Here is a 22,358-nt window from a genome sequence, read left to right on the forward strand (position 1 = left end):
GCTGTGTGTGCGGACCGTGCGCCTGACGCCGTTTTGTTTTCCCCCGATCGCTCGGTTGCGGTCCTTGGGCGCTTTAAGGCCGATCCGCTGCTGCTCGCTCCGACCGGGCCTGCCGAGGGAATCGCGCGGTGGCTTCTTATTGCCATGGAGAAGCCGGAGCCTGCCTGTGTCGGGACTCCTCCACACCTCCGCTTTGCTGTTCCTTGATGCGGTGCGGGTCGGAGCCGGGCGGTGCAGAAAGCAGCGTTTTCACTGAGGTGTTTCTGTCTTACATCGCGTGTGAGTGCTGGCTCAAAAGCCCTTATCTGGCAGGGGAGGAAAGGAGCTGAACTTGAAATTAGCTGTAAGGCTGTTGTAGGTGAAGTTATCTCCTCACACTGAGCTGTATTGGATGTGCGGGTGACAGTCGGTGAGTGGCGTTGGGACTGTAGGCCGTATGGTGACTTCAAGATGTTTCCCACCTGCTGTCTCTCAGTGAAGTTTTCTCTGTGCTTACTTTGTTAAAGCACCAAAGTTGTCTTTCGTTACATAGCAAAGCTGTCAGGGATCTGGGAGGAGCAAAACCCTCTTTTTTGGTGTTAATTTTAACATGAGCGTGAGATAACATTGTGAGAATTGGGAACTGTGTGGGAAGAAGCGAAGTCAAGCTGAGTATGGCATGAAGTGGGACAGAGTGAGGCAGATTTGGTGTCTTTCATGTCCGGCTGTTGAGTAGCTCGGAGTTGTGCTGTCTGCCTATGGACCATGAGCAGCATCCCCAGGAAATGAAGCATGCCTTAAGCTTGGTTCACATGCTGTAAGAGTACAAATGACAAGCTGCAAAGAATTCCAATTACACCTTATTGTACGAAGGTGGGATTTCTTCTCTCACTACAGAAGTGGAAATGTTTTCTTTAGAAGCTCAGTTCCTACTAAAACAGATGTTGGCTGTGAAATTATGTATAAATCTGAGCTGAGGTGCACGAGCCCAAGGGAGCAGTCCTGCCTGTGTCTTTACAGCTCTGCTGTGTGCTTCAGTTATCAGCTGCCTTTAGCAGGCTGCTATTTTTACATTGGTTGTTGCAACGTGTCCAGCTAACAGCTTTTTGGAAGCCCATTAAGATCAAAAATATATTTCTGAAAGTTGCTATCCCAAGACCAAATGTATCCAACAAGAACTGTACTAACTAATGACATGGTGCCTTTTCCATTCAAGCAATTAGTTTTTTTTTCACAAAGCTTTTAAACTGTGTGTTATGGTGGAGGGAAGGTAGGTTATGGAACAAACAGTGCTGATGTAGTAATTGGTACCAAATAACCTGTTGGGCAATGCAGTGACACAGCGCTTGTCACAGGTTGCTGTTGCAAGGAGTGCTGCTGAAATCAAGGTTTAGGCATTGTTGAGGGTATCCTAAATGCTCCTAATAAAATAATTAATATGAAGAAACCCCACGTGTTACTCCGTGGCATTGTGGTTAGTCATGCAATCCGAAGTGAAGCCGGGTCACTTTGACTTTGAACTCCTGCAGCTCTTTGTACTACGTGGAGGCAGCGGGCTGCAGCCCAGCACTGTGCAAACACTGCGTCCTGCAGGCCCAGCACGAGGCCCATGGCACTGTGCCATCCCCATCGCACTGCCCACATCCTGGCCCATGCAGTGTCCAGGCATGAGTGAGTGAACCAGACAGAAGGTGTGCATCAGTTCCATGCTGTATTTGCAAGCTCCCGTTTCAGCCTGTGGCTTTGCCTTTCTGGCACAGCATCGTTTTTCTTTGCCTTTTTTCCCCCATGAATCTCAAATTTTCAGGTCAAAAATTCAGATCAAAAAATTTCAAGTTTCCTTCAAAATGTCATGTAAACCTGCAGGAGTATGATGACTCAGGGCATCAGAGCAGCCAAACCTGGTTCTTATCACTCACCTTTGAAAAACCTATCTCTTTCAGTATACTTGAAGTTGATCGATGATTTGTCATTCTTAAATGGGTAGGGAAATTCTTGACTTGGTTTGAATTGCAGAATTTTATCTAAAAGCATCCCAATGTCCAGGCAGGTTTCTTTGTTACATTCCCTTCTTCAGTGATTTCTTCAGGGCAGTTTATGGTCCGGAGTGTTGGTCCGTATGAATGGTCAGTGCTTAATGGACTAGGGGTGAAACGAGTGACCTCCTGTTTGAATAATAGTGACCACAGCTGGTTGTGACGTCGCTCTGGTGTTGGTGTTGCCTGCTGCTGCAGGTGAAGAAGCGTAGAGTGACTCAAAAGATGTCACTTATTTGCTTGAAGCTGGGAGGCATTGCAGAGATCTGTGCAAATCAAACCTTGTGAGGCGTGTGGCCTCCATTGAGTCATCAAGGTCTGACTGTGTTTGAGAATAAATGTATACATTTCTTGATTAACATTAACGTTTGGGTGTATTTGTCTGTGCCTCTCTCTCCCCATATAGTTCCGAATCTGATGTCTGATTTAATCTGATCTGTTCTTCCTCTTGGAGTAGTTTTCACAGACCATTATGTGACTGCAGCAACGTCGCGTAGACATGGGCTTGACATGGATTTTTCTTCACTCTTTAACTTCCTCAGCAGTTCTTTAGGATTGTGAGCAGAAATGCAAACTGAGGGGTTACAGCAGTGCTGGGGGATCTCAGTTCCAATAGGGAATAACGTGAACGGCTCGCTTGTGTGGGGAGTGGACACCCTCAGATATGCTGCTTTTACTCCCTGCTTGTTTTCTTGGTACCAGAAGCTTTTGTATCAGATTCTCTGAGGCAGCCTGTAATTATGGTTAATTTCTTCTATATTTTTCATTCTTTGCTTCAAATTTCATGGTTCTCAAATACGAGTTCTGTGATCTTTATCTTGTATTAGCATTATGCGATCGCAAAGGTGTTTTGATAAATAGGTCCATAATAGTTTTCTGAAGGCAAATACTGCTCTGCCCTACTGGTAACGTGAAAACTGATTTTCCAAAACTCCATTTGGTCAGACTGCTGCAGGTAATGGCAGGTTGCTCTTGGCTGTCTTCATTTGCCTCTCGAGATGCTCCTGCCCAGCAGGTGACAGGTAGATTTCCAGTGTTGCAGAGCTGTTTCAGATAGTATTGCATGCAGTTTTCTCTTAATAAAGTTCAGTTGGATCTTCTTCAGCAAAACTTTGTTATTAGTGTGATGTGGTGTGAAATGAAGGTGAAGATCAAGTTCCTTTTAGCCCTTTTATCAGATTAACATGGTTTGTTTGATCAAATGCCACAGTAAATCAGGAGGTGTGTTTAAAGGTTTTGAAACCGCTGAACAGTAAACGTTAAACTTGTCTTACACAACTGTTAGAGGGATGGACACAGAATTCTCCAGTGCAAATTGGTTTTCCAATGCAGCAAATACATACTTAGTAAATAAACGTCAAGTACAGTTGTTAAGAGCAGGTAAATGGCAGTAAGAGGGCTGCAGATGGTAGGTTTTCAAGCAACCTTCTGCATTTGCAGTGTTGCAGGAGGGAATCCCGTGCCATTTAGGAGGCCCAGGGATGGAAAACTATGGAGTGAGTGTGAATGTGTGTGCAAAGGAATTTATCTGTTTGTCTGATGTCTTTGTGCAGATCCGTCGAAGGCGCCTTGCCCGGCTGGCAGGGGGACCATCGTCCCAGCCCAGCACACCGCTCACATCGCCGCAGAGAGAGACCCCACCTGGGCCACCTGCAGCAGCTCCGACCCCGGGGCCATCCCATAGCCTCGGCCTAAATGTCCACAGCATGACCCCAGCTACCTCTCCGATTGGTGCATCAGGTGGGCTGGCCTTTGGGGCAGCAATGATTATTGCCTTCGTGTCAGATGTTGTTGTGCAACCCCTCACATTCAGAGCATGAATGCTGTTACTGCCACTATTTCTGCTATCATAAAAATAACTTTCTGAAAGAAACATTCTGAATTGGTCCCTGAAGGTACTCAGGTCTTTGTTTTACCAAATATAAATGGATTCTTAAAATTCTTCTCAAAGCGTCAGTAAAACTAAGGGTGATATTTGAAGTGTTTACCAGAGCTGGTTGAATGTAATGCACTTTTCTATTGACAAATAGTACAGTAAGAAAGCCAGCCTCCCCTTTCTCCTTGATAAAAAGTAATTTCAGTCTTGCAACACAAGTTTTGTTGATTGACTCCTATGTACATCTTAGCAATGGGTGCCAAGTTAATTTCTCATCATTAATTTCTAGCATTTGGCACAATTAAAAGTAGTGGGCTGTGACTGTGCATTATCAACATGAGAATGAAGTATTTGCTTTCTTGTTTGCGTTGCATTATTTTTGAAAAGATGAAAGTTTTCCCAAATCCAGTATTTACTGCAGTGAGGAAAGTAGGATATTTACAAACAGCAGTTACTTCAGACCATATGGAGTTCCTTATCTATTAAAATCAGATAAATGCAGAAAGTATGTGAAGTTGGGAGGGTCTGGGGTGCCTGGAAGGGGCTGCTTTCTACGTATTTTGTTGCCTTGTATCCAGAGCAGGCTAGAGAAAAGCTACCAAAAGCATTTCCTGAGCAAGTCTCGTCTAGTTGGAATTTAACGCTGCGTATTGTCGTTGTGATCATAGACAGCAACCCAGTAGCAAAAATGTCTTTATTTATTTTGTGAATAGTACGGAGTTTGCTTACCGTGTTCACTCAGCCTGTGGTTACAGGACTATTTTAATCCCTCTTAAGTCTGACTCTTGTTGAAAGGAGCCTTTCTCTCTGCCTCTCCCCCTGCTGTCAGTAGCGAATGTGTAGTGAGGACTTAATCCAGGAGGAAACTAACCCACAAAAAATTAATGGTTAGTTTTCAAGCAGATACACAGTTTGATAAATGCTAATCCAACAGAACAGGAGGTGTGGAAGCACCTACCTGAAGGTAGAAAAGTTCATATTCTGGCAGACTGGTTTATTGTGGTTTGGTGTGGTTGTACAGTCAAGACCTTAGAGACTCCTGTTGTATGGATTCATCTATCTGCATTGGACAGTTGCTAATTACACAGATAAAACTTTGATCACAAGACACAGAAGCTATCTAGGCAGTGGATTGCTTGTTTCCTCTAGTGCCAGTCATTGCAGCAATTCAATAATGCATATTTCTTTGCACATCACAATCAGGCATATGGTTAAACTGAGGGAATAAATCAGGAAGAAAATGTTCACAACTGATTATCTGCTGAATTTATTTAGTGTAAATGAGGACTTGGCTAACACTGAGTGCCTTGCAGGAGTTTTTTTGCAGTAGTAGATTAAAATGACTGCAGAGGATTTTAATTTATTTGGACATACAGAAAGCAGCCCCAGTAAAACAATGTCCTTGAAGCATCAATTGTTATATGAAGTTGTATGGGATCAGACTCATACATCAGTTTCATGGAATGTGTGCTCACTTATTTCATGTGACATTTTTAAAGTACTTTGTAGATCCTAGAAATAGTGTTTCAATGACAGCCCCACATACTGGGCCTGTGATCTTCATAACTCCTGCATGCTATTGTGCTTGCACTGATGGTTGTTTTTTTTTCTTTTTCTAAGGAAAACTGGAACTTCAGGTGTCAGTTGTTTTATTGTATGCCTCATCCATCACAGCTCAGATACAATTAAATTCTGGAAGATTTATTGTGAAAAGATGGTAGGTAGACAGTTGGCCTAAAGAGGCCTGTTAATGAGTGCTCCAGGTCAAGCTGATTTTCCTGGCAGTGGGAGTGAGACCCCAAGGGAGTGCAGAACAGCGCTCTCTTCACCATGATAAACCACTCTCTTCACTTGTTTGCTCTAGTTCCTTTATCCACCTGTTTGGGAAGAGGTGGGAGGTTTGTGCCTTGGCAAAACTCATGGAAGGCCGTGTCTTTCTCTGTGAGGTATTGAGAGAAAACCAGGCTGTAACTTGGATATCTTAAATCAGTGGTGTGCTGGAATACCTGAAGCCAACCTTCCCCTGTCATGGACAGTGTATTTCTGCTGGGTGTTATCTTTGGGGAAATTACATCACAGAAGTTCTGCTTTTGAAATTTGCCTTTATGTAGTTTGTAACCCAATTGAACTAAGTCCAGAGGCTGTGCTTGGTATTTCTATATCCTTAGGTTCCATGCAGAGATTGTGTTGAGCTTTGGGGATTTTCCCCTCCTGCAAAGACTTCCAGTGTCAGAACTGCAATATCCATCCCTAAAATTCCACAACTGGAGGAAATAGTTGTCCATTTAGAAATAGACTTGATATTTTCCTGTTTCCTCAGTGAAGTCTTTTACAGGCATTTAATATTGGCGTATAAGTAGTTAAGTGATAATTAACTTTTCTTGGAGGATCTTGTCTCCTATCTCTTCCTCTTCATAGAGAAAAACTAACATGCTCAGGAATGTTGTTTGGATGTTGTTTGTGGATGAGGGATAATACCCAGTTACAGCGTTGAAGATATAGTAAACAAAGCAGAGAAGCCTTGAACAAAGCAGTAAAATGTAAATTCAGCAAGTATTTTGTGGTGGGCACCAGTTAACGTGTGCATTTCGTGTTGTCTTACTGTACTGCAGTTCACTTTCACGTGGCTCCAGTTACAGAACGTGGCAGTTTAAATATTCTGCTTGTTAAATTCTTTTCTGAATGCCAGTGCAAATTATTTTTTTTTCTTTTTTTATCTGAAGATCCGAGGGGTTTTGATATACTAATTGCCAATCTAATACAAGGAGAAATTAAATATGAATTGTTCCTATGCACAGGAACTTAGGGCATGAGTTGGAATGGTGCAGGGAAGCTACTTTTCCTACCTCCCATGCTGAATTCCACCAACATCTTCTAAATGATTTTCTCCTTCTGCATTTTTTTTTTTTCCTGTAGAATGAATTGTTTCAGGATCTTGAAATGCTTTGGGAAGCATTCAAAATGTGTCCCGCGCTCCCAGCAGTAACAAGTTGGCACTTCTCAGTAGTGACACAAACAGAGTTGGTGCTGGAATTTAAAAATAGGTTGTGAATCTGGTCTTACACTTCCCACCTGAAACCTAATACTCTTTAGGGAATGTCTTGTAAACAGCAGGCAAGGAACCTAGAGGAGTGAAATTCACTGCTCTGTTCTTTTTAAGCAGACAAATACTGCTTTTCTCTGGAGGTTTTCCTTCAAGGAGTTTGTCTGCTGACGTGCAAGTACCTGACATTGATGAGACTATGGCTGCATCTTTCAATTAATGCTATTTTATTATGAAACACAACTTGAGCCAGTGTCACTGGATAGAAATTTTAGGAATAGACTACTTTTAAGAACCCTCTCCATTTCGATGTTTGTAGGACTCATTCAGCTTTTTCTGTACTGCTTGTAATTATGCATGTCTTTCCTCATGCCTTTCTGGTCTGTAATGCTTCTCCAAAGAATCTTCATTGCAAAGTGAATCCATTACTTTGTATCCTAAAGCTTGTCAGCCGTTCTCCAAAGCCATGTTGTATATTGCTGTGCATTTGTTGGTGTTACACTTAATAGTACATGTTGTTGGGACTTGTTGGATGCTTATTTTCTTCTTGTGGAGAAGGAAAAATAGTGATAATTTCTCAGTTAATTGTGGGAGAATTTGTATTAGTTGCCCTGTATCCTCACTCAAGGTAACCCATTGTGATGGTGCTGTTTGGGTAGGATTGACTTGCAGGAAAACCTTGGCCATGCCTTAGGGTCGCACCCAAAGCAGTCGTAGGAAAGCTCAGTTGGCCACCAAGTTCAGCCCTTTGTCTTGCATGTAGGAGGACAAGGCTTCTCCAAGAGCTTGGAGAAAGCTGTAAGCAGCCTTTCTCAGATCTGGGGTGCTGGATGAGAATATTGCACAGTTCCAGTGATAAAGATGAAAATGAAAGAGTAGTGTCTTTGTACAGAGGCAGTTGATGCTATGTGTTTGTAGCCTTCCTTCAGACTTTCTGGAATTGGGAACGTGGCAGTCATTTTTGCTGTTTTTTCACATTTTTAAAACTATTCTTATTTTTTTAAATGTTATTCATGCATTTGTTAAAAATGCTTCAAAATCCCCCAGCGAGCCCAGTTGATCTTCCAGTGGTCTCCTGTGGAAGTTCCATGTATGTTGCATTTCAGTTTATGGATTTGAAGCCCTCTTCTCAACTAATGAGACTGGAGGAGGGAGGAGGCATGTTGAGCGAACAGGCCTAGTGTTCCTTTATCTTCTCCCTAGCTTCTTTCTGCGCACTGTTATAAATCCATGCTAATTGATTAACTTGTTGGAGTCAAATTTAAGTATTACTCAAATCTGACATCACTCACTTAGCTACACTGTATGCAGGTTTTAAAACCAAATGGCTTTCTAGAGCTATTTATTATGAAATGAGTCTCTGAGCACTTAATGCAAAATTCATTTTGTTCTCTGTGTTATAATACAGGTAAGCATTTCTATATTGCTACTGTAGTGAGTGCTTGAAAATACAATTCTGTATAGTCAAATGTGATTTTTATTAACATTTATTTCCTGTTGCGTTACTAAGAGTGCTTAACAGCAGGATTGAAAACCAGTATTTCCTCACCTTTCCATCCATGTAACTGTGTCACGTGTTCTCATCTCTATGGTAGTAACCTTGGTGGTGCCTTTTTGTAGGAGTAGCCCACCGAAGCCAGAGCAGCGAAGGGGTGAGTTCGCTCAGCAGTTCTCCATCAAACAGCCTTGAAACACAATCCCAGTCTCTCTCTCGGTCTCAGAGTATGGATATTGATAGTGTCTCCTGTGAAAAAAGGTAAAAATTAAAAGAAATACTGATGATGAAAAAAAAAATCAGCGTGTATAAGCTAGCAAATACTGCACCTTGCTGATCATCAAAAGCACTTAGACAAGAATATATTCTGCTGTTTCTCACCTTTAGCCCAGTTAATGCAATAGGTTTAAATGCTTAAAAATGGCACAGTGTTTAGACCATTGTAATGCTGTCTCTAGTCTGTCTTTCGTGGTAACTCATGACCTAAAATGATGAAAGACAAAGCGTCATCTTAGATGTTAAATGATGAGCATATCTGTTGTGAACGATTAAACTGCTCTATTTAAAAGGTACATTATGGAATGTGATAGCTGTGTGGCTGGTATTGCCTGCTGAAGAAATGTAGTACTGTGTTTTTTGAATTCAGAATAAATGTAATTTGAGAAGTATTTATCAACCTGTGACTTTTAATTGCTGTTTGTGTGTATGGCTGTTCCTATTGCACTGGTTCTTTCTCTGCTGCGTAAGATGACATTCCTTCTGTCAGCATCTTACAGAGGACTGTGCAGCTTTCTGCAAGCTGATGGACTTTTCCTCTTGTTTCTACTTGCAGTATGTCCCAGGTAGATGTGGATTCAGGAATTGAGAACATGGAAGTGGATGAGAATGATCGCAGGGAGAAAAGGAGTCTGACTGATAAGGTTAGCTTGTTTACCTTGGCCTTTCTCTTCCAGGTTACATATGTAGTTTATTGTAACGTCAATCTTCAGAATTTCATGGCAAACATCTTCAAATTAGGCAGTTTGGATATAACTGTGCTGGTTGTTTTTTTTTCATATGTTATAGTAGCATATGCTTCTATTATGTAAAACTTCATTTTGTGTTTATTTTATGAAGATTTCATCTCAGACTATGTAAATTCTGCCTTTTTTTTTTTTAACCTTGCTGCATTTTTCCAAACTGGCATGCTGTTGGTTTTGCCATGTGTTCTCTTCTTTCTCAAAATGGATAACATTGTTTGTTTGTTTGTTTGTTTGTTTTAATTTTTGAAAAGCTTCTTTACTAGAACTGTCTATGGCTAAGTATCCCAAAAAGTGAAACTGGAGCAGGAACAAGGGTTTAGAATGGAGGGCTGATGTAGAATATTAGCTTGCAGTGAGTTCAGCAACCTCTCTGTTTTGAATGTGCTCTTTTGAGAGGCTGGAGCGAGCTTTCAGATGTCATCCATGGAAAAACTTCTTCACTGAATTTCCTCATAAAAATTTATGGGAAGGAAAAAAAATCAGAACCTCTAATATCAGAACTCTGTTTGGAACTTCTCAGAAATAGGTTTATTATATTAAAGGTTTTTGGAAACTGAAGAAAATATTTTATATCCTACAAAAGTCATCTATTCGTGTCCATATCTATTTTTTTAATATACAATAAGCCTGAATAAATGCTTCTTAAGATACTTTTGAAGAATGTTGCTGATTATTTATATAGCTTTTAGATGCATACTGAGTACTGCTTCATATACTATGTATGCTGAAGTAATGCTGTGTAATAGGATTTTCTTCTTAATGTTATATGAAAATAAGAATTTAGCTATTGAGATTTAGACAGGAGGTAAAACTATTTTAAGTAGAAAGAAGAAGAAAGCAGATACAAAGCTTTAATTCATTTTTAAGGTTGTTCTCTGTCATTTGATTTTAAGGTCCATGTGAAATAAAGCCCCAAAGAGATGGGACATCGGGGTAGGGAAGTTTCTACAGTTCTTGCAGTGCTCATTAGATGCCTTTGTTTATTCCCGATCTGTCAGTAGAAAGCTCTGTTGGGAGAAGCCTGGCTTCACGCCATCCAGCAACAACCCTGCTGCAGAATCCTCTCCAGTCAACTCCTAGCTGCAAAGCAAGCAGCTGGACAGCTTGCATTGTGCTGCTGTGAAATAAACAGCTTGGAATCAAGGACAGTCTTCAGTGAGGGGGGACTCAGTGGAAAGTAAAGTAAAGCTCCTCCAACTTGGCTCATTTCCTTGTAGCTTTTTGATGTCTCCAAATACATAAGTGAATAGGCGACAGTGTAGACCTCACTTATGAGCAAAAATTTTTCTTGCCTGGTTATCTGCATTGGAAATGGTATCAGTGATAATGCCTTCTCTGCAGAAGTTCAAGAGGTAGAATTACATGAAAGGCTGTACAGTACCAGTAGAGTAATGAAGTCAAATAAAAGTGTGTTAATGACTTAGCATCTGGGGTTTGTGAAATAGTTTGAGGAAAAGCGTCTGAAAAGGTGCTGACAGTTGCTGGAAATCTCTGTGCAGTCAAGGCTTACCTAGTTGCAATTATGTGATGTCCAATTAAGGGAAAAAACTTCTCAGTGTTGCCCGTTTTTTATCAACCCACATTTTATTCTTCCCCACTTCTAACAAGCTGTTTAAAGAAGACCTGTGTGTGATATATTTGTGACTTGACCAGTGGAATTATAATTAATGGAAATAAATTTATTTTATTTTATTTTTTCCCCTAACGGAGGAGCCTCTGTCTGGGTCTGAGGTGTCCGAGGAGCAAGCTTTACAGCTGGTCTGTAAAATCTTCAGAGTCTCTTGGAAGGACCGAGACAGAGATGTTATCTTCCTGAATTCTCTCTCTGCTCAGTTTAAGCAGAACCCAAAAGAAGGTAGGAATCTGAGCTGTTAGTGCTATTTGAGGTGGTTTCAGTCGGGTGACACGTACTTTAGCTTTTCGTGTCTTTGCTTGATTTCAATGTTAGGAGAAAAGTTCATCTGGAAATGGGATACCCAGACAGGAACATGGGAAAGATTGTTCATATTTCCTGCTGTGGTCAATCGTTGCAATCTTGCTGGTTATTTCTTCTGTTGTTACACCAATGTGATGATAGTGCAGTGTTGCTGGATTTTTTCTGAAAGCTTTTACTCACTTAATGGGTTATCTTGAATCGTAATCAACATTTAATGGTCCATGGGATAAGCTAAGGATTTCAAGCTATATTGTATAATGTTACATTTTGCCAGCTATAGATTCAAATTTTTTCCTACCTGGGCATATGTAGCTTCGTGTGCATTCTTCTTTCACAGCATATCTTGCACAAAGCAGTAGCAGAGTGGGAAAATATGAGAGATGGACAAGGCAGTTTTAATAGTGAGTAGTAGCAGCATCAGATCACTTATGATCTTTGGTACTTTCCACAAGAGTTATCATTATGTGTAGTTGTATCTTCACAACCTAGTTAATACAGACAACAGTAGTTGTAAGCTTCGGTTGCTTTTGCGAAGAGAAGCACTTGGTTCACGCGTGCAAATTACTGTCCTTTTTAGCTGAAATCTCTGATATTTACATCTCTGACTAATATGTAGTTGAAGGCAGTGAACAGGAGTACTAAATCACTTCTTTTATTCCTAACAGTGTTTTCGGATTTTAAGGACTTGATCGGACAGATCTTGATGGAGGTGCTGATGATGTCCACCCAGTCAAGGGATGAAAACCCATTTGCCAGTCTGACAGCTACGTCACAGCCAATTGCTGCAACTGCCCGGTCTCCTGACAGAAGCCTGATCTTAAACACGGGCTCCAACCCAGGAACCAGCCCTATGTTCTGTAATGTGGGCTCCTTTGGTTCCAGTTCATTATCCAGGTGACTTCTAACTGAATATTGTTCTCACTTGAATATTGATTCGTAGACTTAGAGAGGCATAAAAATATCCCAAGAGCAATAAATAGAATAGGTTTTAGAAGGTTTTCACTGTTTTTCTTGTGAATGTCCCTGCAGTCTCACCCTTTTTGGTTATATTGCCGTGTCTAGAAGAAGCATATTTGACAGGGTAAAGCTGTGTAGCTGGTTCCTTCTGAGAAGTATCCCTAATTTACATCAGCAAAGGCTGAGGCTCTTAATGTGTGAATTGTGCCATAGTTTTGTTTAGCATTAGTAAAAAGGATTAATGTGTGTGAGCTGCAGAACCAGAACTGAAGAGTCATCTGAAGGGGAAGGGCATCTGCTGCTCATTTTATCTTTTTAACCCTTTTTCTTCATATCCTAAATGATTGCTTTTTTTTTCTTTTTCCCCTGTAACTGGTTTAGTCTCTATGGGACTAGTCCAGCTCCTACTACCAATTTCACAAGCTATGTACCAATGACTGGTTCATCTCTTACCCCACCAGCCAGTTCAGTTGCCACCACATCTGTGCCTTCCATTACTGTCAGCTCTCACCTCACAGCAACCAGCCCTTCTTGGACCCCGCCTTCCTCTCCGAGGTACCGGCCATATACTGTTGCCCATTCTGGAGGCTTTTCAGCTTCTTCTATCCCACGTTCCTTGAATATTTCCATCCCAGCTAGTTCAAGTCCTCCAGTCATGGCTGCTAGCCCTCCAGCCATGCTGCTCACTGCACCCAGACAGAGACCCACGACTATGGGTTCGCCTTTGTTTACTTCACCCAGTACCTTGCGCAGGCGTTCATCTTTACTGAACAGGATTCCTTCTAGGTATTTCACAAGAACAAAAGAGTGTGTTTAATGTGTGCTGTGCAGGGTGTGGCATGATCGTGCAATTTGGAAGAACTTGTGTTTGTGCTGAGCTCACCCTACTTACCTGGAGTTGATTCTCTGTTTCATTTTGTGCTAATACTTTGACTTGCTAACATGCACTCTTTGCCAAAAATCCTTAAGCTGTCTTTGTGAACATTTGAGGAATAATGCAGTTACTTTAAGGGTAACAATATCGTGTCTGTTTCCTGCTCATTTTATACCCATCCCATTTAAACTATTATGATTCTATGATAAATTATTAGCTTTCTGTTCATTTGCTTCTGGATAGTAAACCAAGCAGACATCCTGCTCTGAAATCAGTTTTCTCAGTAGGTCTGAAGTGGATTTGCTGAAATCTGTTACATGCTGGACTGTGTTAGGTTTGATTCCCTGGTGCATACATTTAAATTACAGAGGAGTCTGTTTCTGTAGGCTAGGCCAAGTACTACTGCATTCTGTCAATGGCTGCTCCTACAATCCCTGTTCACTGCAGGAGGGACAGTTGAACAGGCAAGGTTCTGGAGCCACTGCTAAACAGTTTAGTAGCTTAGGCCAAATTTTTCTTTTCTTTCTTTTTTTTTTTTTTTAATAAGATCTTCAGAATTATTCTTACATTTTTTGGTTGTGGATGTATGGTGTTTTGGTATGTGCATAACTCGTGGTGTCATGGAGCATGGTAGTATGGTCTTAGTTTTTACTAATATGAGCTGCCTGGCTGCATGCTTAGAGAAGATGGTTTTTGGCAGACTTAAAAGAAAAGCTGTTGTGTTCTTTCCTTTTGGTGTAAAGGAAAACAATCTGATGGCCTTTTTCATTTCTGTTGTGGTAGTATATACGACAACCCTTTCTCCCTCCTCTTCCTTGGCGTTTCTGATGTGTCTGAGGACAGTAGTGACGAAGAAAATGAAGATGATGATTTTTCTTGTGTCCAGTTTGGGTCCAGGTATCGGAGCAAGAGAATGTAACCTGCATGTCTGGTTGTGTAGGAACTAACAGTATGAGTAGTGCCAAGTGTTTTTCAAAGTAACTTGGGAAATGAGTAAAGCCAAGCAGGTGACCAGGGTTGTTTGTAAGAAGGTATATAAACACATGTAATGAATGCTAGTTAGTCAGCTTGCTTTTTTTTTTTTCCTTCCTTTGAAGAGATGACTGGGATTAAGGAAATGTTAATCATGCTGCCTTTTAAGTTTAATGAGCACAGTTTCTGAAATGTTGATTGAGCTGAACTCATCACTGACTATGAGTAGGAGGAGTACTATTTACCCATGGTTGTAATTTTAAAACCAGTGGTACATCATGTTGCATATTCTCCTATCAAAAATTGGAACATGAGGACATTAGTTAAAATGTAATGGAAAAAAGCCAGCTGATGCAAAGAGAGTTGTTCTGCTGTAGATCGCTTGGCAGCTGAGATCTCTCTATCTGATAAAGTAAACACCTGAAAGTTGGAGCCCCTGGGGACTGTGACTGTTTGTGGTGGGCAGCAGGGTGTTCTGCTGTAAAACAGAGGCTTGGGAGTCATAGAGCAAAAGCCTTCCATTTATGTAATTCTGAGATAGATGGAAACAAACTGAGGGTTATTCCTAGTTCTGTATGGAGGCTGCAAAAATAGCACAGCCTGCAGAGCACCGGACGTGCCAAGGAAAACAAAGCTTTTGGAGATGTGAACAGGGTAGGATCTCCTTTAGTTCTACCTCCCATTGCTGAGTGAGCCTGCAATGCCTTGGCTCATACAGAGTGTTTTCCCACTAAATATGAGGTTTTGGTGTGAAAAAAGGGCAGCCCGCCTTCAAGACAGCTTGTTATATCCGAGTGGTTTGTGTTCTTTGTTGGTGAACATGTTTCTTTTGTTTTCCCTTTAAAATCTGATGCTCATCACCTTCATTGTGTGCACTACAACTTCTGAAGAAATGCCTGAATCTTTTGGATCAACTCAAATTGGAGAGAGGGGATCTGTTTTGTGCAAAACCATATATTTCCGGAAAACTTTCTGAAAAATGATACTTCAGTAGTCTTTCTAGTAGCTACAGCATTTCCTCTGAACATTCTGGTTTCTGATGAAGACTGTTAGTAATTTGGAGGTGCCCTCTGGCACATTGCCTTGTTCTAATAGGCAGAGTCAGTGGCAGTTTCCTAATGTCTAAGGGCAGCACAATCTGAGTTATAAATGCTATGTGCATGGTAACAACTGGGAGGGAAGGACTTATTTCAGGCTTTCAATCCCTTGTGAAGTATTTTAGCTAAAGTAGAAGTCAGGGAAAAGCTAATTGCTTGAACCTGTTAATATTAGACTAAGTCTAGACTTCAGGAATTATTCTGGGATGTCGGGGAATGCCCTAAAAGACTTGGTACGAGATAATCTTTCCCCTAAGAGTTTGTCTGTGATTATTCCTGTGACATGTTGGGAAGCTACAGCTAAAATCAGTTAACTGGAATACCTTCTGCTGGCATATCCTTTTTTTCCTTTCCATCTAATTTCAGAGGAGAGAACTTGGTAACAAAGGTTTATGCTTTGTTTGTGTGCGTACTTGGAATTTAGGTTTGTTTTTCACCACTCTTTTGTTTCATTCTCTACAATGTTAGTTAGCAATTTTTATCTTAGTATTGGATTCAGTTGCATGGCCTTTGGTAAGGATTTCTGAGGCTGCTATGCTTCTGGAATCTTGGTTTCTCTATTATGTCCTGGCATACTGCAGACAGCAATAAGATGTTAAGTTATGAACACAGTGACTGTACAATTATGCAACAACTTGCAGTCTGAAAATAGCAAGGCATTCAGTATGTGCATGGAGGATGTATGAGCTCTGCGTTGGAATAATTTCAGTTACTGCTGCAGTGAAATCATTAACAGAATGACTAATTATAGAAATAGTAGTTTTAATACAAATTGGTATTCTTAAAAGAGAAACTTAAAAGCTGAATGTGAGAAGGCAGGTCTAAAAGGAGGAGTAAGAATGGAGATATGTTTTCATGGTAATAATCCAGTACCACCTCATTAGCGATACATTTTACAAGGGTTAGTGTTAAGTGCATAACTGAAAACAAATTATCTCTGCAAAAGAAACTGTTGCTATTAGAATGTATTTGTTAGCATGCTCAGCTGCCAAATGCTTATCAAGTAATAACCTTTGTGTGATTTATTGGTTGGACTGTAAAGCTTGTGCAATAGCTTTGTACAGCTTGATTATTGCAGTATAAATTATTTTACAGCATATAGGAAGTTACACTTTGTAGTCTAAACATGTTTTTTAAAAGCTGCATATAAGGAGAAATACTGTTATTTTCTCACTTTAAGGTCTTGGACTTGTAAAGGGGTCTTCATTTAAATCCACCTTGATTTTGCACCCATTTTCTTCAGTGAGGAACAGCAGTAGACCATCCACATGGTTCTTTCTTTATGGGTTTATTTTCATGTTTACTATATTGCTGTTTTAATCTTCTTCCCCTGTATCTGCTCTGCTTACCAACATGGCATATCTTACTACAAAGGAATCAAAATGAACTGAGTTGAGATTGAATTATCTCAAATGTGGAAATGATAAATGAAACAGTTGCTTGGATACATAGCCTCCTGTTTTTGATTCTCCTTCCTTGGAATACATAACATGATTATCTGTAGCCCTCGTGTGTAAGCCAAGGTCTCATCTTTGCAGTTGGAGGCTTTTACATTCTTTTGGCAAGCTTGAGAATTGGTGGAGGTTCATAACTTCTTGAATGTTATAGACAGAGACCATAGGAGCTGTGCAGAGATCGCATCACTGCATAGAAGTGTTGTGATGTTCCAGGGGCTATAACAGTGTTGTCATCAAGTATGACATAAAGGCTGTTCACTTCCAGTGCTGCTATGTGATAAGAAGATTGATTCCCATTAAGTTTTTGCGCCTTATTGCCCACTCTGGTGCCTTATTCATTTAACAGAGTAATTGATCCTTTGGTCATGTTACAGTGCAGCTGACTTTTTTTTTTTGAGTTGGACAGCCTGAAAGGGAGAGCTCAGAGAAATGGTCTTAATTGTAGAGAATGCTGTGAGTCTGTTGGAATGGAGTCTTCAGAGAATTGACAGGTGGTCAGGAGCTCGTGAGTTACTTGGTTGTGCAGCACTGAAGAGCTGGACCTTATGCTCTGTTTCTTTTTTTTATGTATGTGTTTTGAAGTGTGGGAGGCTCTGGCAGCTCAAGTGTTTGCGATTCCTGCAGTGACCACTTCACCATTGAAAACTGTAAGGAGACAGAGATGCTGAACTACCTCATTGAGTGTTTTGACCGGGTTGGAATAGAGGAGAGAAAAGCACCAAAGGTATATTTAAGAACATCATTTTTGAGTCTTCTATATGTTTTACACATCTAAAACAAGCAGTGCTAGAAGTTATCCTTCCTCTTTGGAGGATGCCCTTCTGCTGCATTTTACTGGCATTTATTCCATGTGAAGCATACTCCTGTGAGAGCAGCTCCTTACCAGGCTTCTGTATTTTGATATACGCTTTTGCTTGTAAGGGAAAAGAAATATGCAACTCTTTATGGTCTGAAAGATTTTTAGCTCTAATCCTGCTAATCTTAGATTGCATATTGTATTCATACTGCACAAATGGAGAAATTGATCATGTTTCCTGTTCTGTCTCTGAATTTTGTGTTAAAATGACTTTAATTTTGTCAGATGTGTAGCCAGCCAACAGTGAGTCAGTTACTGAGCAACATACGATCGCAGTGCATTTCACATGCTGCTTTGGTGCTACAGGGATCCTTAACGCAACCAAGGTAAATACAGCTGATGTTGAACAGGAAAGTTAGATTGTTCTCTTTTGAGATTTATTTTTTTCTTCTGAAGATTAGGTAAGGAAGCTTAAGATCAGTTTTTGGAGCAGGATACGCGTATGTGCCAGAGGAATCATTTGTTGCTTTACCACTGGATAATGCTGTTCCCACTAATACCTTGGTGGAGGGAAGTTTAAGTAACTCTGGGTTTGTTTTCAGATGCTTCTATTATCTTGAAAGCTGAACCAGTTATCCTTTGTGCTGTGAGACTAGTTTTTGTCTTTAGATGAACCAACCTTGATACTGGAGTACGTTTTTTGTATGTAATAAAGAACAAAAGATACTTCTTCAGAAACTTAGGGAGCAGTTAAAAGCAATGACTGCATTAATTCAGAAAAGACTAACCTTTGGTTCTTTTCTTAATGCTAGTCCAACAACAAAAAATGTTGTTCTTTCACTAGTCGAGCCTAACAAAGGGTCTTTTCATGAGAGAGGAGTAAAGGGAGAACCAATTACTACACTGAAGCCGTTATTTTCTTCCAGCCTCATTAAATGAAAGTGTGATGTTGGCAGCAGCATCTGCTTCAGTATAATCTCTACACAAGTAGCTAGAGAAGGCAAGGCTGGTTACTTCTGAAAGGAGCAGGTGTCCACATATTGATGATCTGCTTTCTGGCACATCTTCAAATGTGCTGACTTGGATGTTTTTCCTGCATATAATCAATAGCTTTGGATTTCTTTTGCACAAATGAAGGTCATTGCAGCAGCAGTCTTTGCTGGTACCATATATGCTGTGTAGGAATCTCCCATTTGGCTTCATCCAAGAACTGGTGAGAACAACTTACCAAGATGAAGAGGTGTTCAAACAGGTAAGACATTAATTAAGAAAAAATAAGAAAGAAGTGGAATTGTAGGATCATAACTACCTGCCATATCCAGGGTGCATTTTCAAAGGTTCCTTCTGCATCTCACAGTTCTAGACCTGTTATTTCAAGGCCTAACAAACTGTTGAACAAATAGAGTTTGTTTTTTAACTCATTTATAATGCTGTGAAAAGATTGGCTTTCACTATTTTGTGATTCTAGTTATTAAAAATTGAAGTGCAGTTGAAGTGTGCTAACTCAGAGAATGTCTGCATACAGTGCTGATGTGTATTACATGAGTTTTCATCTTTGTTTTAATACAAAAAATAAAGTTAAAAATATGCAAGCCAATACACTTCAGTAATTATATTTATTTATTTGTTTTTAATGTCTTGCAATCTTTACAATACTTTGCAACTTGAATAGTTTGCATCTAGGGTTATAAGAGCATTTTATACATCATTGGCCTTTTCCAGAGGAGATGACCGAAAAGCATAAGCTTATTCTGTGTGTCAGGGTGGTACTCTGAGATGATGCAAATTTGGAACTGATACATCTGATAATTAAGACACCAAATTATCACACTTCTGCTCCATATAACGTTACAGCAGGAGGTCAGAGAGGTTGTAATAATCTTTCATAATAGTATTGTGCAAAACCGTTTTGTGGGGGACCAGTTGCCAGAGCAGTGTGATTGGGGCTTAAGGCTGGATGTCATTACTTTTGATTAGTAAACTCATGCCGTGTTTTCATTCTTAACAATCCATTACTACTGCTTGGTATCTTTACTCTTGACACAATTAAAATTTCCCAGCACAAAACCAACATGACACGTGAAAATCCAAGCAAGGTGATTTCCCCAAGCATACAGACAAACTGGTAATTACCCCGAGGGCTGCCAAACCATTGGAGACCTTCACGGTGCTTCTGCGTGTTCATGTGCGTAATTAACATGCAATTCAGGGATCTTATTTCAGAGCTTTAAGCAAAACAGTTGGCTGTAAGGTGGGTATTTTTAGCTTTGATACCCTTATGCATTCAGACATTGAAATGTCACTTGACGTAACTGATAGAAATTCAGAGAAAAGATCTTAATTTTTTTCTGTTGTGTGTTTGCAGTATTTGAACAGTGAGCATGCATTTCATGCAGTTACTTGGTCATTAGAATTATTATTTTTTAATTATTTTGTTTGTTTGTTTGTTTTTACAGATCTTTATCCCCATCCTGCAAGGTCTGGCTGTAGCTTCCAAAGAGTGCTCCCTTGATAGTGACAATTTTAAGTACCCCCTTATGGTAAGGACTGTTCTTTTCTTGAAGATTTTCTTAATGATTACTGGTAATAGGCAAATTCTATGCAAGATAATGTACTTGACCATTTTTGGACTCCGTTTGGTTAATTTTAAACTCCGTGCTGGAAGTTTAATGTGAGTGTAATGCCTGTAATACCTAAATTTAAGGCACAGCAGACTTTGTATAATGGGCTATTAAAATATTTATCTGAGTTGCTTTACATGAAACAAATCGAATGTATGGATTTCATCATGCATGCTAGTTAAACACTGTGGATGCTAAACTTCTCTAAATTTAAGTCTGGGAAATAAGGAATCATATCCATACCAATATCTGTTCCTCTTGTGGCAAGTTAAAATCTATTGCATTAAAACCAACGTTACATGGATTGATGGCTGTGTGCTGTAGGAAAATACTGTAATATTCTGTGGCTGGAAAGTTTTGTTGTTGTTTCTTTTAAGTGCATATTTTAGTTCCTAGATCTTTCCCTCCTGCTGCTTTTATTGACAAAACAAATCTTTTGAACAGCGTGCTTGGCCACAGAAGAGCAAGCTAAATTCTTGACTAAACTGAGCGTTGTCAGCTAGCACCTTCAGATCTTAAGATCTTCAGTGAATCATGCCAAAAGAAGGCTGTTCTTCATATCTTGGGTTTCATTTGTATCTGGGGGAATAAACTCGACTGGGATATGTGCTGGAAATCAAACTAAGTGACTGGAACACTCCTGCAAAAACAGCCATCTTCTCTTGTTGAGTTTTCCTGTTGTTCTGGTATTTGCTTCTCGATCACTGAAATTGCAAACTGTTGCAAATTTGTCAGTCAGGCAGAGTAAGAACTATTTGAAAATGATACTCAATTTTGATAATCTTTAGTTGCACAGTGTTCACCAAAAGGATGGAACAGTAATGACCAGCTGTGGTGTGATTGAAGTATGAGAACATGTAACAGGAGAAGTGGGATATGTGAAAGCCTACAGTATTCTTGTGTTTTCAAAATTGTCTGTTATAACTGCTTTCTTTTTTCTGTGCTGCAGTGTAAAGTGAGTTAGAGATCTGGGATAGGATTCTTTGTTTCTGGCTACTGTGTTCATCTGACATTTTTCCACTCTGACTCAAAAGACAAAGGCCTTGCTGTATGTATAGTACAATTGCTCTATTTATTATTGTTACTGACTTTTATGTGGCAGTTCAGGAGTCCAGCAAAGACGTTGTTATGTTCTGATCAAGCAAATAATTTGCACAGCTAATTTTGAAACAAGTGCAATAACTTATTATGGTGTGAGACATTAGCTTTTTTGAGACAGATGGAAACTTTTTGGAACAGATGTAAAAACTAAGTAGGGGAGCAGGGTGTGCTCTAGCTTTTTTTGGACCTCTTCACCATTTGATGGAATTTTTTCCACTGGTTAAGGGAAAAAGGTTTGATTTTTTAATTATTTTTTTAATTTTTTTAATATTGTTTTTTTTCCAGCTGTTTATTATGTTCAGCTTATTATTCTTAAGTAACCTGTCTGCAAATTATACGCAGGTAATCTTTTCTTGCAATTTTTTTTTATAGGCATTATGTGAACTTTGTGAAATCAAGTTTGGAAAAACACACCCCATGTGCAGTTTGGTAAGTGTATCCAAACTGATATTTTAAAGTAAAACTTACTTTGTTCATTAATGTGTTCCACGTTGATAATGTTCTTTATAATTCTAAAGAGCTACTGTAATAGCTAATGCTCAATGGTAGCTTAAAGTAGTCTCATAATGGGAGTCCTTTCTCCCTGAGAATGTGGAAAAGCTGTTATGAAGGTGACTTAGATTTCTGAAATACTGAGGAGATGTTTCCATTTAGATCACAGCATGACTGAATTTTGAAGAACTGAGGGTGTGTGGTAAAACACTGAAAGGTGACAGCGCAGGTAAGGGAGTATGGCTGACATGGCAGCTTTATGATCAGTTTGCTATTTCTCATATTTTCTAGGTTGTCTCTTTGCCCTTGTGGCTGCCTAAATCTTTAAGCACGGGTGCAGGAAGAGAGCTACAGAGACTTTCCTATCTTGGAGCCTTCTTCAGTCTCTCTGTCTTTGCTGAAGATGACGTAAGTGTTCTAAAAGGATATTGACAGTATGTTTTGTTCTTAGTCTTTGATATGATCACCAATATTCATTCCACTTTCAGAACAAAGTTGTTGAAAAGTACTTCTCAGGACCTGCCATCACTCTTGAAAACACCCGAGTTGTTAGCCAGTCCTTGCAGCATTACCTGGAACTAGCGAGGGTAAGTGTCCTTGTATT

General features: G+C 40.0%; 1 protein-coding gene across 5 annotated transcripts in view; it reads left to right on the forward strand.

Annotated features, from left to right (window-relative positions):
• Positions 1-22,358, forward strand: part of UBE4B (ubiquitination factor E4B) — a 35,970-nt gene that overhangs the window by 582 nt on the left and 13,030 nt on the right. Inside the window, exons 2-15 of one of the 5 annotated variants that reach the window (XM_004947453.5) lie at positions 3,569-3,755; positions 8,555-8,690; positions 9,262-9,349; positions 11,162-11,306; positions 12,053-12,281; positions 12,726-13,130; positions 14,002-14,115; positions 17,327-17,468; positions 17,826-17,926; positions 18,678-18,792; positions 19,997-20,080; positions 21,635-21,691; positions 22,046-22,162; positions 22,243-22,341. In XM_004947453.5, the coding sequence (XP_004947510.2) occupies positions 3,569-3,755; positions 8,555-8,690; positions 9,262-9,349; positions 11,162-11,306; positions 12,053-12,281; positions 12,726-13,130; positions 14,002-14,115; positions 17,327-17,468; positions 17,826-17,926; positions 18,678-18,792; positions 19,997-20,080; positions 21,635-21,691; positions 22,046-22,162; positions 22,243-22,341 (2,019 nt within the window). Of the gene's footprint in view, positions 1-3,568; positions 3,756-8,554; positions 8,691-9,261; positions 9,350-11,157; positions 11,307-12,052; positions 12,282-12,725; positions 13,131-14,001; positions 14,116-17,326; positions 17,469-17,825; positions 17,927-18,677; positions 18,793-19,996; positions 20,081-21,634; positions 21,692-22,045; positions 22,163-22,242; positions 22,342-22,358 lie in introns of all 5 variants that reach the window. The other 4 variants (XM_015297149.4, XM_025142568.3, XM_003642511.6 and 1 more) reach the window with 4 other exon arrangements.

Source organism: Gallus gallus, chromosome 21, assembly GCF_016699485.2.
Source record: "Gallus gallus isolate bGalGal1 chromosome 21, bGalGal1.mat.broiler.GRCg7b, whole genome shotgun sequence".
NCBI classification, from domain to species: Eukaryota; Metazoa; Chordata; class Aves; order Galliformes; family Phasianidae; genus Gallus; species Gallus gallus.